We start from the raw sequence: 13,654 nt of genomic DNA on the forward strand, positions 1-13,654 counted from the left end.
AATGTTCCCGACGGTTATTTGGACCTGTTCAACCATTCAACCATGGTCTAGTGGTTATGACGCTCGCCTTGTCAGGGAGAGGTCGCAGGTTCGACTTCTTGTTATTTAGACGAGCATCAACTTTTTTTGTCATGACACTGTGTTTGAAAGTGGATAGAGACATTGCATTGTAGTATGCGCTATATAAATGGAAGACCATGACCATGTTTGCTGGGTAGCATTGAAAATATATAAATACAATATAAACAAATAGTTAAATAGGACACACAGAGAATGTCAAAAGACTAGGCCTACTGGGAAATCATTTGATTTTATTCAGCATTAAACAAACAAATACAAAATTTAAAACGTGATATTCATTCATAAAATACAACATGCATTTTAAAATTTACATGTTGGTACTTAGTATTATTACATTACATTTTTTCTTTATTATTAAACGAATTCATTGGGAGTTGTTTTACTTTTTGCACATTATTAAAGATACTTTCTTTCGTACATCTAACACTTTGTGCTCGCACAAGTGGAACTATATATTAAAGCTATAGATAGAGCCGTGTTCTGTTTGAAAAGCTTGGTTTCCATACCATCGTTACGCAGTCGCTACAGCTTTTGCACTGAAATCCTTGCACTGCGTGCTGTCCCCGACGGATCGGAAACGCTCCCTGATTCAACCGACCAATCAGCGTTGCCAAATTAGTTGGCAAAACAAGTAGCGATTTTTTTGGAAACCAGCCTTCGTTAGGCTGGTAGACGTATGAAGTATAAAATATGAACACTGGTAGCACTTCAATTATTTGTTACACAAGCAGTCTATGCTGACTTCATCAGGTGTATTGATATTAAAGCTACAAACTAGTAGCTTGGAGGTTTCAGCTGAGAAATCATGGAAAGCTTGGTTTCTACTATACAATCGCTACACTGTCGCTACAGTGTTTTCAATGCAATCATTGTAGGTCTACTGCGTAGCAGTAATCCCCTACGCAACCGGGACACAGACTTCCCGATTCGACCGACCAATTAACATCACCGAAAGCTGTAGGCGATAGCATGAAGCGATTGTATGGAAACAAAGCTTAAATAATAGACACAAGACCATCATAGACAATTATAGTAGGTACAAGATACAAGATATATTTATTTTCTTATCACATAAATCCACGAGGATGTTTTTCCTTGTTTTACATTATTAAAGTAAAGGTTAATTGGAAATTGTATAAACAATTGTATAGAAAGCAAACGAATAAAGGCATATCTGAATTTATCATCGCATCATTCAAAATGACCGTATACGTATGAATTCATTATATTAGACAGATTGAAACTTCGTATTGTTTTTGTGTATAATATGACAAATGGCAAACATAAAAGAAAATAAACGTATTTCACGATAATTATGTTATTTTCAAATGTAGTTTTTAATGGTGTACGGTACTTCTTTCAGTTTTATTAAGGTCTTGGCCTATATTTTAATATCAGCTTTATATTTATGTTTTCTGTAAGGAGAATATATTAACGTATGGTTGATTGAATGGTATTAAGACAAATTTAATTATTATATTAGACAAATCGAAAATTTCGTTTTGTTTCTTGTGTAATATGATGAATAGCAAATAGAAAAAAATAAACGTTAGTCTGTCACGATAATGATATTATTTTAAAATGTTTTTTTTTTCTTTCGTAATCATTAAGGTTTTGCGGCCTATATTTAAACTTAGCTTTGTTTGTTTTTGTTTTGTTTGATTGAATAAGTAATGAATAAATACTTTAAAATGGGACAGGTTCGGATCCATTTATTTCGAACGGGGGTGGGGGCATAACATATTCAGAATGAATAAGTGAGTAGCTCTAATTTCAATATATGCATTGAAATTTTAAAACCTAGTGGCAAAACGGGGATGGGGGTGGGAGGGATTCGAACCTGCGAACCTGAGGGATTCGAACCTCTCGCTGACAAGGCGAGCGTCACAACCACTAGACCACGAAGACTTCATGGTTGAACAGGTCCAAATAACCGTCGGGAACATTCGGTTGTATTACACAATGCTACGCCTCAAGAGGGCGTTCGGCCAGATAAATCTGGTAATACGGCTAGAAATACTGTCGTATATTATATATAATATTGAAAGGAGTTAGCCGTTAACACTGTTAACGGAGGCATTTTAATGATATGATATTATTTTAAAATGTTTTTTTTTCTTTCGTAATCATTAAGGTTTTGAGGCCTATATTTAAACTTAGCTTTGTTTGTTTTTGTTTTCCTGATCATTCCTGATGATGACATAATTAATGTCGAAATATTGAATCCCAACACGATGGCGTGTATTTCAATACTTGGAGTATGTATTATACTTTCTTATCGGAGGCATTTTATTACACAATGACTTTTATAGGATTTCATTCGTTGAAAGCTACAGGGTAGCCTACGATGTTCCATCATGTCCTTATATAAACACTGTATATGTACCTTTGATGATTTATTATTATATTTATTCAACAGTGTTAACGGCTAAGTCCTTTCAATATCATATATATATATATATATATATATATATATATATATATGTATGTATATATATATATATATATATATATATATATATATATATATATATATGTGTGTGTGTGTGTGTGCATGGGTGGGTGTGTGTATGTGTGTGTGTATATATAGAAATATATTTTGATACATTAAGAGATAAACTATGAACCATACCTTTCGGTAATGCTTTATGATAGCCTATATTATTTATTAATTGATTGATAGGGATGAATAGTGATATATAATTATACTGATTATATATCAGTATACATAAAAGTGGTTTGAACGCCAGAGCCAGAACACAAATAGTTTTAACCACGGGTGGCGCCAGGATTTGCCCAACGGGGTGTCCGACGTTCCCGACGGGGGCTGTAGTCGGGCTCCTCTCAAAATATCCGACAGTGGTCCAGGGGCTTGTACAAATAAACATTCTAATTTTTTTTAAAATTTCTACCTTTATAGCTCTTCCAAAAAACCCCAATATAGTAACTTGTGCCTGTACCATTAAGTGGGCAGGAATGCACGGACCAGTGAGCGGTTGCTCTTGTTTGTGGGGGGGGGGGGGTGGCCTGCCCTTCCCCACCTATTCAAATGATAATTTCCAAGCCCACGTCATACGCCTATGAATTGGTCCAGGAATTGACTGGATGTGAAACAGCAGACTGACAATTAGACTAACATAAATTAAAAATGGAGAAAAATAAACCATCACCCCACTCTTTTGAAAGATGTTCGTAAGTGGGACTGGAGAAAAAAAAACATTGGAAGACCCGGGCATTGATCCCGGTACCTCTCACATGCTAAGCGAGCGCTCTACCATTTGAGCTAGTCCCCCTCCGTATTGTTTTTATGTCGTTTAATCAATATATCTGTAGTCATAGGTGGGAAATCATTTATGTATTATTTTTACTAGTTTAAAAAACAAATGCATCGCCTAATTCATATTTCTTTTATTCTAAAATGCCTCTTTAGCTTTTTCGTCCAGTTTCCATTGCTGAGATAAATATGGGTCTTGATCACAGACAAAGCGCGTATCCTCCATATTGGAACAACCGAGTGTGTAAATGGGGGATTTATTCGCAGTGCTGAAAATTCAACGACACATTAATTGAGGCTTTATCATAACTGGCATGCTAATAAAATATTGGAAACATTGTTTATTATAATTGAAATATAGATTTTGCAAGCAGAGTTAAATTGCAGACACAAAATTAGATAATTTTAATTGTACATGTCTTGAGGTGTTTGGATTATTCCACACTAATGGAGCGCGCCATTTTGGTTTTGTGCGGAGTGTTGATACTCATCGTAGATTAGATTATTATTTCTTGTTAAACAGGAAATATATCTATAGGGGTCAATTCCAATGCCTAGCAATACATTTTAAATCCTTTAAAATGTATATTAAGCAGGTAAGTTGTGCATATTTTCTAGTAATATATACAGATATCCTAGTAATTATGATGGCTAGGCCTACCGACGTCTGCTGCAGCAGACCAGAGAGGGGCCAATCGCCGAAGCCGTTTCCTCACATCCTAACAAACAATGCTCACGCAAACCATTGACATAGTGCAAAGGCTTAGGCCTAGCTTGTTTAAAACTTTCTGTAGGCCTATATAGGATTTTTAACAATTATATTTAGGCCTTAGTTCTTTATTTTGATATATATATATATAGGACCCTAGGCTAGGCTATCTATGCTAATTAAGGCTTTATTATTATGATAAAAAAAATGCAAATTATATGATTGAGTTGAAGGAATGATGAATGTTTGAATAAATCCTCTTTTTGTACCACAATATCAATTACGTAATCCTGTTCTTTTTTCAATACCAGGGGGAGAGTCAACGTAACTAATAATGGGTTTATCAGTCTTCTGCCTAAGTTATACAATTCTTTATGTAAAACTGATTTTTCTATTGAAATTTTCTGTGATTCTCTTTATGTGTTTTCGTCAACAAGTTTAGTCCAATGTTACTAATATTTAGTTCCTCATAACTTTTTATATTCACAAAAAATCATAAATGAGGAAAAACATAGACCTAGGCTAGGCTCTGCTGACTGACAAATTTATTTCCAAATCAAATTTTAGTCATACAGTATCATCACAGAGCCATAAAAAGATTAACGATAAAGTTAATTTTAACAAGTAAGTAGAAGTGTTTTTTGTCATAATTATTAAAATGTGTTTAACTCTTTTTTTTTGTGAACAAATGTACAACAATTAAATGCTAGTAGTGCAGTGTAGAATTGATTAAAAAAAAGTAAATGCTGTTTTATTCTTGATGATGACAGAATTAATGTTAAAAATTGAATCCAACACAATGGTGTGTATTCCAATACTTGGAGTATTTATTATACTTATCTGTTTTAAACTCATAGTCAGATAGAAAAAAGAAACTAAAGTTTGTTTACAATTAATGATTGTTTACTACTTAACCTTTTTTTTTTATTGAAAGAGTCAATATTATATTAATATTTCAAAATATTTTTCAATTATTTATTCATATATTTATTGTTCTTTTTAGGTAACAATCCAGGGATTTAGAAGTTATCGTGACCAAACGGTAGTAGATCCTTTTAGCCCCAAGCACAATGTAGTAGGTAAGTCTCTCTTTGAAAAGTATTAATGCTTTTAGTTAAGGGTATTCTAATAATAACCTTCATTCACCCTCATGTATGTAAAATGCAGGAAAGCACTAAATTACCTCGAATTACTAAGGAGAGCAATTGCTCTCCTTGAAAATTTCAGAGCTTTGAATAGACCCCCCCCCCTCCCAGGGGTGGATCCCGGTATCTGAATTATGGGGATCGAGATAAAATACTACTCTAGGGGGATCCAGCATGCCCCGGGGAAATTTTGTTTTCTGGGACGCCTGGAAAAGTAAAATCTGAGGCATTTTGAGCCGGAGAAACAGGTTTTTATAGCACACATTTATTATTATTTGGGTATATTTTATTGTAAAAAAGAAGCTCGCATACAAAACAGTCTGTTGCAGCATATGCTGAATTGAAAGGCTGAGTAAAATTACAAAGATATAAAATTGGAAATTAAAAAATTTACAAATCAAATCATTATTAAAATATTGCAATATTAAATATGAAATTTATTAGCGACAGTAAAAAGACAGACAACATCACAAAATACAAAGACGAGTTACAAAAGAAGAAATACAAGACAAATTTAAAAATTTAAGTTAAAGTCAATAAATATATATACAATTGTTTACTTTAAAAATTTTCACATGTTTTTATTCAGAAATTATAACAGTGAACACTGCATAGCAGTCATTCTTTCTATAACATTACTAGCCTCCCGGCAACCAGAAGTCATACAGCGAGTTTACAAACATGTGCGTTAAGTGAAGATGTTCATGAAGCTACTCACATGACTTTGAGGATGGGAAAAAAATTGTTTGTTATTGTTTTGAGCGAACCGGGTTGAAACACGTACAATGTGTTTCAAACATTGTTTATGAATGAACGTAATGTGAAAATAATTATTTAAACAACCCAAACCATTGCTTGAATGTTGTAGGAATCTTTGTAAGTATAATTACAATACTAGGCCACAGGGCTGAAAATTAACCTCAAAACCATAGTGGCCAGCAGGGCCAGTAAGGAAAAAATGATACTGGCCCTTCCAAGGTTATACTGGTCCTATTTTTTTTACGGTCCGAAATATAATTTTACGAAAAAAAACAAAATCAATAAAACCAGCAAGATGACATTGGTGTAATAATTGTTTTTAGCCAATTGAATCTGTCTTTAACCAAAATCATTAGTCCGAGAAAAAATCCATTGTATTACTATTCACGATCGACACAAGAGTTTTAAAAATGTGATTTTAGACTCACAGAGATTGGCAATCAAAATAACATTATTTGATAGGCAAATTATTATTTTTAGCACACAACGAGGTACAGTAATTCAAAAGTTTTCTAAATATAACACAAAAGTTGAAAAAAAGGCCTAGGCATAAAGTATTTTCCTTTTAGTTTAGAATGATATCGGGGTGGGGTGGGGGTGGAGATCGTGGAGCACTGAAAAAAGCCTACTTTTGGGAGTTAGTGGAACAATAGTGTCTCCAGAAAATCTGTATTTTATGCATTTTCAGCATAATTATGTAGCAGGACATAAAGGATTATTCAAAATTGGCTTGGGTCTGATCGTCTGGAAATAGGCCCAAATTTTTCACTGCAATGATCAAGGACTTACGATCTGGACGTACTGTAGCCTAGGCCTAGTAGTAGGCTAGGCCTAGCCTTGGCAGATTAAACCGCTACTACTAGGCCTAGGTATGTGCCTACTGCCGTCACTCTGCTCTAGTACCTACACCGTGTAACAGAGCAACCCACGTGTTGCATTCTTAAAATATTACATGCATTACTTAAATGTATTTTACATATCAGACGAGAACACTAAATCATTGATTAAATAAATGAATGACATTTCTACCACCATCGCATGCATAGACCTTGATCCTAGGCCTAAGCATAGGTAATCCTCCATGGATAAACAAGCTCGGAAGTCGTTATGTACCCGACAGTCGGCTGCCTTTAGGTATACTTTGTCGCTAGTTTGCACCCAAAGGGTACACTTCCAGCTAGCCGGCTGTCGTGAATATAATTCCTTCGTGTAATCGTCATACATGAGGTGATTCACCTTCATATAGTCGTCGTCATATAGCCACTGCCCTGCATCCACCGCGTTAAAATAACGAATAACAAAATTTGAAGCACACAATGACGTTTGCAGCTAGACTACCAATACAACAACACAAATAAACTTTGCATGGCTATGATGGATTGGCGAAAAATGGAGCTCGGACGGAAAAAAAACGATGTATTTTAGCAAGTATTTGAAACTTTTAAATGATTTTAAGCCTTCGCCAAATGGCTAAAAGTAGTTGGTTATTTTTTTCACCAATCCAAAATAGGAAGGGTCGCCAAACGGGGCGATACCCAAAACATTTGTTATCGCCCGACACCAAAAAAGGTCGCCACTTGCGACCGGGCGACCACTAATTTCTAGCCCTGTAGGCCAGCAAACCTAGGCTAATTAATTGGGTGAGGTAGCCTGGTCTTTACCTAGATGATTTTTTCCTCCGCGGGTCGCGATCTAAAATGTTTAGGAGCAGGTTTATATAGGCTGCACCCTGAGTTTTGTGGTGGAAATCGCGTATAATATCGCAAAATTCAATAAATTTTTATTATTTACAATGTTTCAAAATTTAATATTTGTCATTTGTTTTTAGTTGCCTGGTAAATTAAGGAGCGCAGTTAGTTGCTCTCCTGAAAACGTGTTCAGGAGCTCAGAGGAGCACGATCGCGCTCACGCTTGAAATGATGGACTGAACCTTAATTATTGCTTTTTATTCTGTATTCTTCTCCAACTGTATATAATGAAACCAGTGGTTTAGAATTTATTAATATATTTTAATATTTGTATTAAATTTGCGTATTAAATTCAAAATTAACATGTACACATAAATAATATACATACACACTCGGGTACTGTATGTTCTTAAAGTATTATTAAATTAAAGTAATACTGTGTCTATTTCGTGAATACTTAGCTGGATAAACCAACTAATTGGCTATTCTTTCTCAAACATGAGAACACCCCTCGAAAACAAAATGGAACAATCGACCCTGGCGCCAAGCACAAGCAATTTATATTATCTATGTATGTGCATCTGACTATATTGGCTGGTAATCAGTTTGATGTATTTTTTTAAATCAGAAAAGCATAACTGAATTTTTTTTATACAAGTCTTTTATGATTTACTTGATTCCTTTAAACTTTCTCTTGTTCATTGCAATGAAAATACTGTCTTTTAACATGATTAACTTTGTTTTAATTTTAAATACTTCATAAAAATGAAATGTATTTTTAATGATACTTAAATGCAATTGTTTTAATATTTTAAAATTGTATTATTATAATAATAATTCAAATTCAATATATATGTAATTTGTAAATAAAATATAAATTTGAACGTTTACTTTTATTTAAAACATTTAATTTTTAAGAACTTCATAAAAATGAAATGCATTTCTAATGATACAGTACTTAAATGAATCTCATACTGATACAGTATTTATGAAGATGGTTTTTTTTTTTTTGTGCCATTTTGGTTCCATATTGTGTTTGTTGATTTTCTTTTTATTGTTATTTTGTAATGTAAATACTGTCTTTTAAAATGATTAAACTTAAAAGTGAAATATCAATCATATGTAGTTTACTGTAAGTGTCTTCCTTTATTATGCAATTGAATCCAATATTTTCTACTGTACAATAACCAAAGATTGTGTGCGCTTTTTCTGCAGTTGGAAGAAATGGATCTGGTAAAAGCAATTTCTTTTATGGTATGTGTATATTAACTTATTTCAAAAAATATTTTTCTTGATAATTATAAAGCAGTCATCCAATCAACAATACCACAGCAGAATACAATGATAAGTGGCGCTAAGACCGTCATTTCTCAAAGTGCACATAATGAGATTACTCGAATTAGACCTAAATGAATCAAATAATGTGACTATTATACAAACACTAAAAGTGCTAAAGACTAGCATAATGTGTTATTAAATTGCAAGAAAATAGTGCAGTGGGTTTGGTTCCCTGCACTAGTCTATTTTTGTGGTTTTCCTTTTTTGGTTAATTTTACTGTAGGATGGTTTGTTTGGTGTTTTTTTTTTCTCTCTTCTTTGAATCTCCATCATTTTTTCTGCTTTTTCTTTATTTTCACCTTCCCTTCGTTTACTTCAGTGTGGCGCTTAGAGACCTTGTTTATTTGTCCCTTATAATTCGACCTATTATTATTTTTATTATTTATTTTAATATATCTAATTATTGTGAAATCGTGCATTGGTTAATAGTTTTTTAAATGAATAATAAATTATCATCATTTATTTTGTAACTGAAACTTCACTCAGTGGGTTTTTTTTTTTTTTATACAAAATTACAGTGGGAATACATCAATATAAGCAAAACCACAGGATTGAAAATGAGTTCTCAAAAGGCCGTTATTACAGTACAATGTATCAAGAGTAGTAGCAGTCCTTACCAACAATTCCAAGCAGTTTCACTATCCCTCCCCTACTCTGTATACCTTAGCAGTAGTCCTATATGACTTATTTTTGTCTGTTTGAGACGGATTATTATTGGCTGTATTTTTTAAAATTTAAGTAGTTGTAGTGTTAGAGGGTAATTCCATCAAAAAAATATATATTTGCTGTATATTATATTACTGTATATGAAATAGTCTGAATCGACAATAATTTTCAAAGTGGATTTATGTAAAAGATAGTTTTGTTTTCTCATCAGCCATTCAGTTTGTGCTTAGTGATGAGTTCAGTAACCTCCGACCTGAACAACGGCAGTCACTGCTTCATGAAGGCACGGGGCCTCGTGTCATATCTGCATATGTGGAGATTGTATTTGATAACTCAGACAACAGATTACCAGTAAGTTACTTTATTTTAAATGCACCATTGTTTACAGTATTTGAATTTTGTTAACACATTGGCTGTTACATACATTAAGCCATACAAGTTGTCTCAGGACATTTTGTGGAGGACATTTTTGGAGGAATCAGAAAAAATCTTGTTTACAATGTCTGCCATACTGTACAAGTTTTTGTGCCGCTTGCTGGGATGCCAGTGTAGTTAATCGCAATACAATGCTTAAAGTGCTGCCCTTATTTTTGGCAATCTCATGAATGATAGCTTGCATATTAAATATGGTGACCTATTCGGCTACCTTAAATTTTGAATAAGCGGTGCTCTCGAATAAGCGCCACGCCAAACATGATTTTTGTTTTGCTAAGCGCCGCTCTCAAGTTTATTTATAATGATGTAGGGCTTATGATAGGCCTAATAAGGTATGGGAATATGTGAGATATTTAACATGGGAACAGGCATGGAAAGCGCCACACCAATATATTTTAATAAGTGTCGCTCTCGAATATGCACTGCATTGGAGCCTCCACAAATTTTATAAGCCCTGCGGTGCTTATTCGATTATTTACGGTATATTACTTTATCTTTTTTATTACTATTCTTGTTTTTCTACTTCATACAGATTTTGTAATATATATATATATTTGTTCTCTTTCATTAGATTGACAAGGATGAGGTAACATTGCGAAGAGTCATTGGTTCCAAAAAGGACCAGTACTTCTTAGATAAGAAAATGGTCACGTAAGTCTATGGTTATTATTCTTTAGGTTTAAAGAATAATAATTAGATTTTATATTACAATATACAGATCTACCTGTAAAAAGATTGCCAAATTTACTTGTAAAGATGGAGGAAATTTGAAAATTAATGTACAAAATTATCTAACGAATGACAAAAAAAATGGATTTTGATATTATTGTAATTTCTGTACAGAAAAACTGATGTGATGAACCTGCTGGAAAGTGCCGGATTTTCCCGTAGTAATCCATACTACATCGTGAAGCAGGGTAAGATCAACCAGATGGCAACAGCGCCAGACTCACAGCGACTGAAACTTCTTAGGGAGGTTGCCGGAACAAGGGTCTACGATGAGAGGAAATCTGAAAGCGAACAGATCCTGCAGGAAACTGGTATGTATAATATTTATTATAAAATAATGATTGTATTAATAATAATGACGTAATCATAATAACAAAAAAGGGAAGGTACAGCTTCGTTGTTAAGGTTCTTGCTGTCCAATCTAAATTCTGCGGCATCAGGATTTTTTCTTACGACTAAAGGCCTCACACAGCGACTGAAAATTGTATAGAGCATATTTCAAAAACCGAAAGGTCCACTGATTAATCTCGGATAAGAAAGTATAATACATTACAGTACTCCAAGTATTGAAATGCATGCCATTGTGTTGGGATTCAATATTTCGACATTAATTATGTCATCAACAGGAATATTTTGTTATTTAAGAAAACCTCTAAATATCAGCTGGCCTTGGATATCCTGGAAGGGTCATTCTTTATAAATGTGATTTTGCAAAATATAAATAAAATATTTTATGTAGTAAATATGTAGAATTTATTGCATTAAATGCCATAAAACTGATTTAACAAATACTGTATTTCATGTAATTCATCCTGAAACAACACTTTTATGATAAGGTATAAATTTATGTTAAAATTAAATACACAATCTATTTTAATTGGTGTTTACAGAGGGGAAGCGAGAGAAGATTGAGGATCTTCTGAAATATATTGAGGAACGATTGAAGACATTAGAAGAAGAAAAGGAGGAATTGAAACAATACCAGAAATGGGACAAAATGAGGCGCTCATTGGAATATACTATCCATAACCATGACCTCACAGATACCAGAAAAAAGCTGGATGAGGTAGGCTACCTCAGATAAAGATTTTCATGTCAGAGAAAGCAGCTTAGCTCAGTCAGCTAATCTGGTGGTGGCCACTGTGTGTGTTTGCTGAACCGTGGAGATCTCTAGGTCCCCAGTTCAATTCCCATCGCTGCCTCTCCTTGTGTTTCAGGTGGAGGGCTAAAATACAAGTTACAATAGCACACCGTTTTTCAGATAAGACGTTTAAGCCGTTGGTCCAGTGTGCATTTATAGCCCATGTGCACATTAAAGAATGCAGTACACTCTTAGGAAAAGAGTAGGAAATTGTCTCCCGGTGTACTGTCCAATCACCACCAGAAGGACCCCACTGGAGATAAGTCTTCTTCTAGACTTTCGTGGGCTATCCTTGGTGTTTACACCGAATAAATCCAATCCAATATTCATGTATTTGATCAAAATTTGATATATTGTGCTGTATCCTACAAATCCAATCCTTAGTTTAATTTATTTATTGTAATGCATTTTTTCTCAAATAGCTTTCTTCTAAACGAGAGAACAGCGGAGAAGTATCTAAGCAACTACGAGATGTTCAAGAGGAGGCGTCCAAGCGAATCAAGAGCATCAATAAAGAGCTGCGAGAAATAAAAAACCGTGTACGTAGCGTGAATGAGGAACGTGACCAGCTGACTAATGAGAGGTCGGAACTACTCAAGCGTAAAGCAAAGCTTGAGTTATCCGTGAAAGACTTACAGGAAGAAGTCCGAGCTGATGCAGATGCTAAGGTAAGCATGTGCTACGAGAATGATGCCACTGATCAAAATTGTTAATCCTTGTCAATTATGCATGAATAATAGGAAGCTTTCAGTTGCACGACAAACATAATATCTACAACATAATGATGTCATACTAAGTCATCTGGGCATGCGACAACTTTGATATCTCATTGTAATCTGACTTCTAGGATGCAGTTAGGCCTGATTCTACACTGTGCAGAGAAGGCAGGATAGTTATGGATTAGTGAATCTGCTCTATGTTCATGTTATGCTAAACAAAATCTCCCTAATGCCTTTCATATATTCTTTACATCTGGCTAAGAAATTGAAGAATTTTGATATTTGGTATAAGCTCACCTCCTCCCCCTGTTATTACATAATTGGGCCAAATTTGAGAGATGAGCTTATGCCAAGGGAATCCCCATTTTAATAAAAAGGCTTGCATTCCTAAATGAAAGCTAATCATCGAAAATATTTTGAGAGTTTTTGTAAGTCAGTGAAGCTACTCATTCAATTCATATCGTGGGCTTTTGCTCGAGGAAAGGCTTGTACATAAAAGTAGGGGGTGGGGGTGGGTAAGCTTATACAAGAGGAACTATGGTATATGAGCAATTTAAAGTCTTAAGTAAAGGTTCACAGGTTTTCCAAATTTTTATAATATTCACCTTTGGAATTTATGTATTTCTTTTTTTTAGGCGAAGCTGGAAGAACAATTGGAGAAGTTGGATGGGACCATAGGAGTGAAACAGAATGAGCTAGAAGGCATCATGCCAAAATATGAAAAGCTGCAGAAGGATGAGGAAGCCATCAGTGCAAGATTACAGGCTTGCGAACAGCGAAGGACAGAGTTGTTTGCTAAGCAGGGAAGAGGTAATCAGTTCACCACCAGAGATGACAGGGATAAATGGATTAAGAAGGAACTTAAGTCTCTTAGTAAATCCATAAGAGATAAAGATGAACAGGTAAGCCCTTATGGTAATTAGTAATATATGTGTACTTGCATAGCACATATTACTGGACAGTCTGTATG

At 34.3% G+C, this 13,654-nt stretch overlaps 1 protein-coding gene across 1 annotated transcript in view; it reads left to right on the forward strand.

The window, feature by feature from the left end:
- Positions 1–3,795: 3,795 nt before the first annotated feature.
- LOC117102286 (structural maintenance of chromosomes protein 3-like) overlaps positions 3,796–13,654 on the forward strand; it is a 30,093-nt gene continuing 20,234 nt past the window's right edge. Inside the window, exons 1-9 of the mRNA XM_033242536.1 lie at positions 3,796–3,951; positions 5,068–5,143; positions 8,872–8,910; positions 9,872–10,011; positions 10,667–10,746; positions 10,939–11,135; positions 11,715–11,890; positions 12,388–12,633; positions 13,320–13,586. Coding sequence (XP_033098427.1) covers positions 3,937–3,951; positions 5,068–5,143; positions 8,872–8,910; positions 9,872–10,011; positions 10,667–10,746; positions 10,939–11,135; positions 11,715–11,890; positions 12,388–12,633; positions 13,320–13,586 — 1,236 coding nt within the window. The 5' untranslated portion in view covers positions 3,796–3,936. The remainder of the gene's footprint in view (positions 3,952–5,067; positions 5,144–8,871; positions 8,911–9,871; positions 10,012–10,666; positions 10,747–10,938; positions 11,136–11,714; positions 11,891–12,387; positions 12,634–13,319; positions 13,587–13,654) is intronic.

This window comes from Anneissia japonica, unplaced genomic scaffold (genome assembly GCF_011630105.1).
Source record: "Anneissia japonica isolate Jap-2015-1 unplaced genomic scaffold, ASM1163010v1 scaffold165_len1371125_cov188, whole genome shotgun sequence".
NCBI lineage: Eukaryota > Metazoa > Echinodermata > Crinoidea > Comatulida > Comatulidae > Anneissia > Anneissia japonica.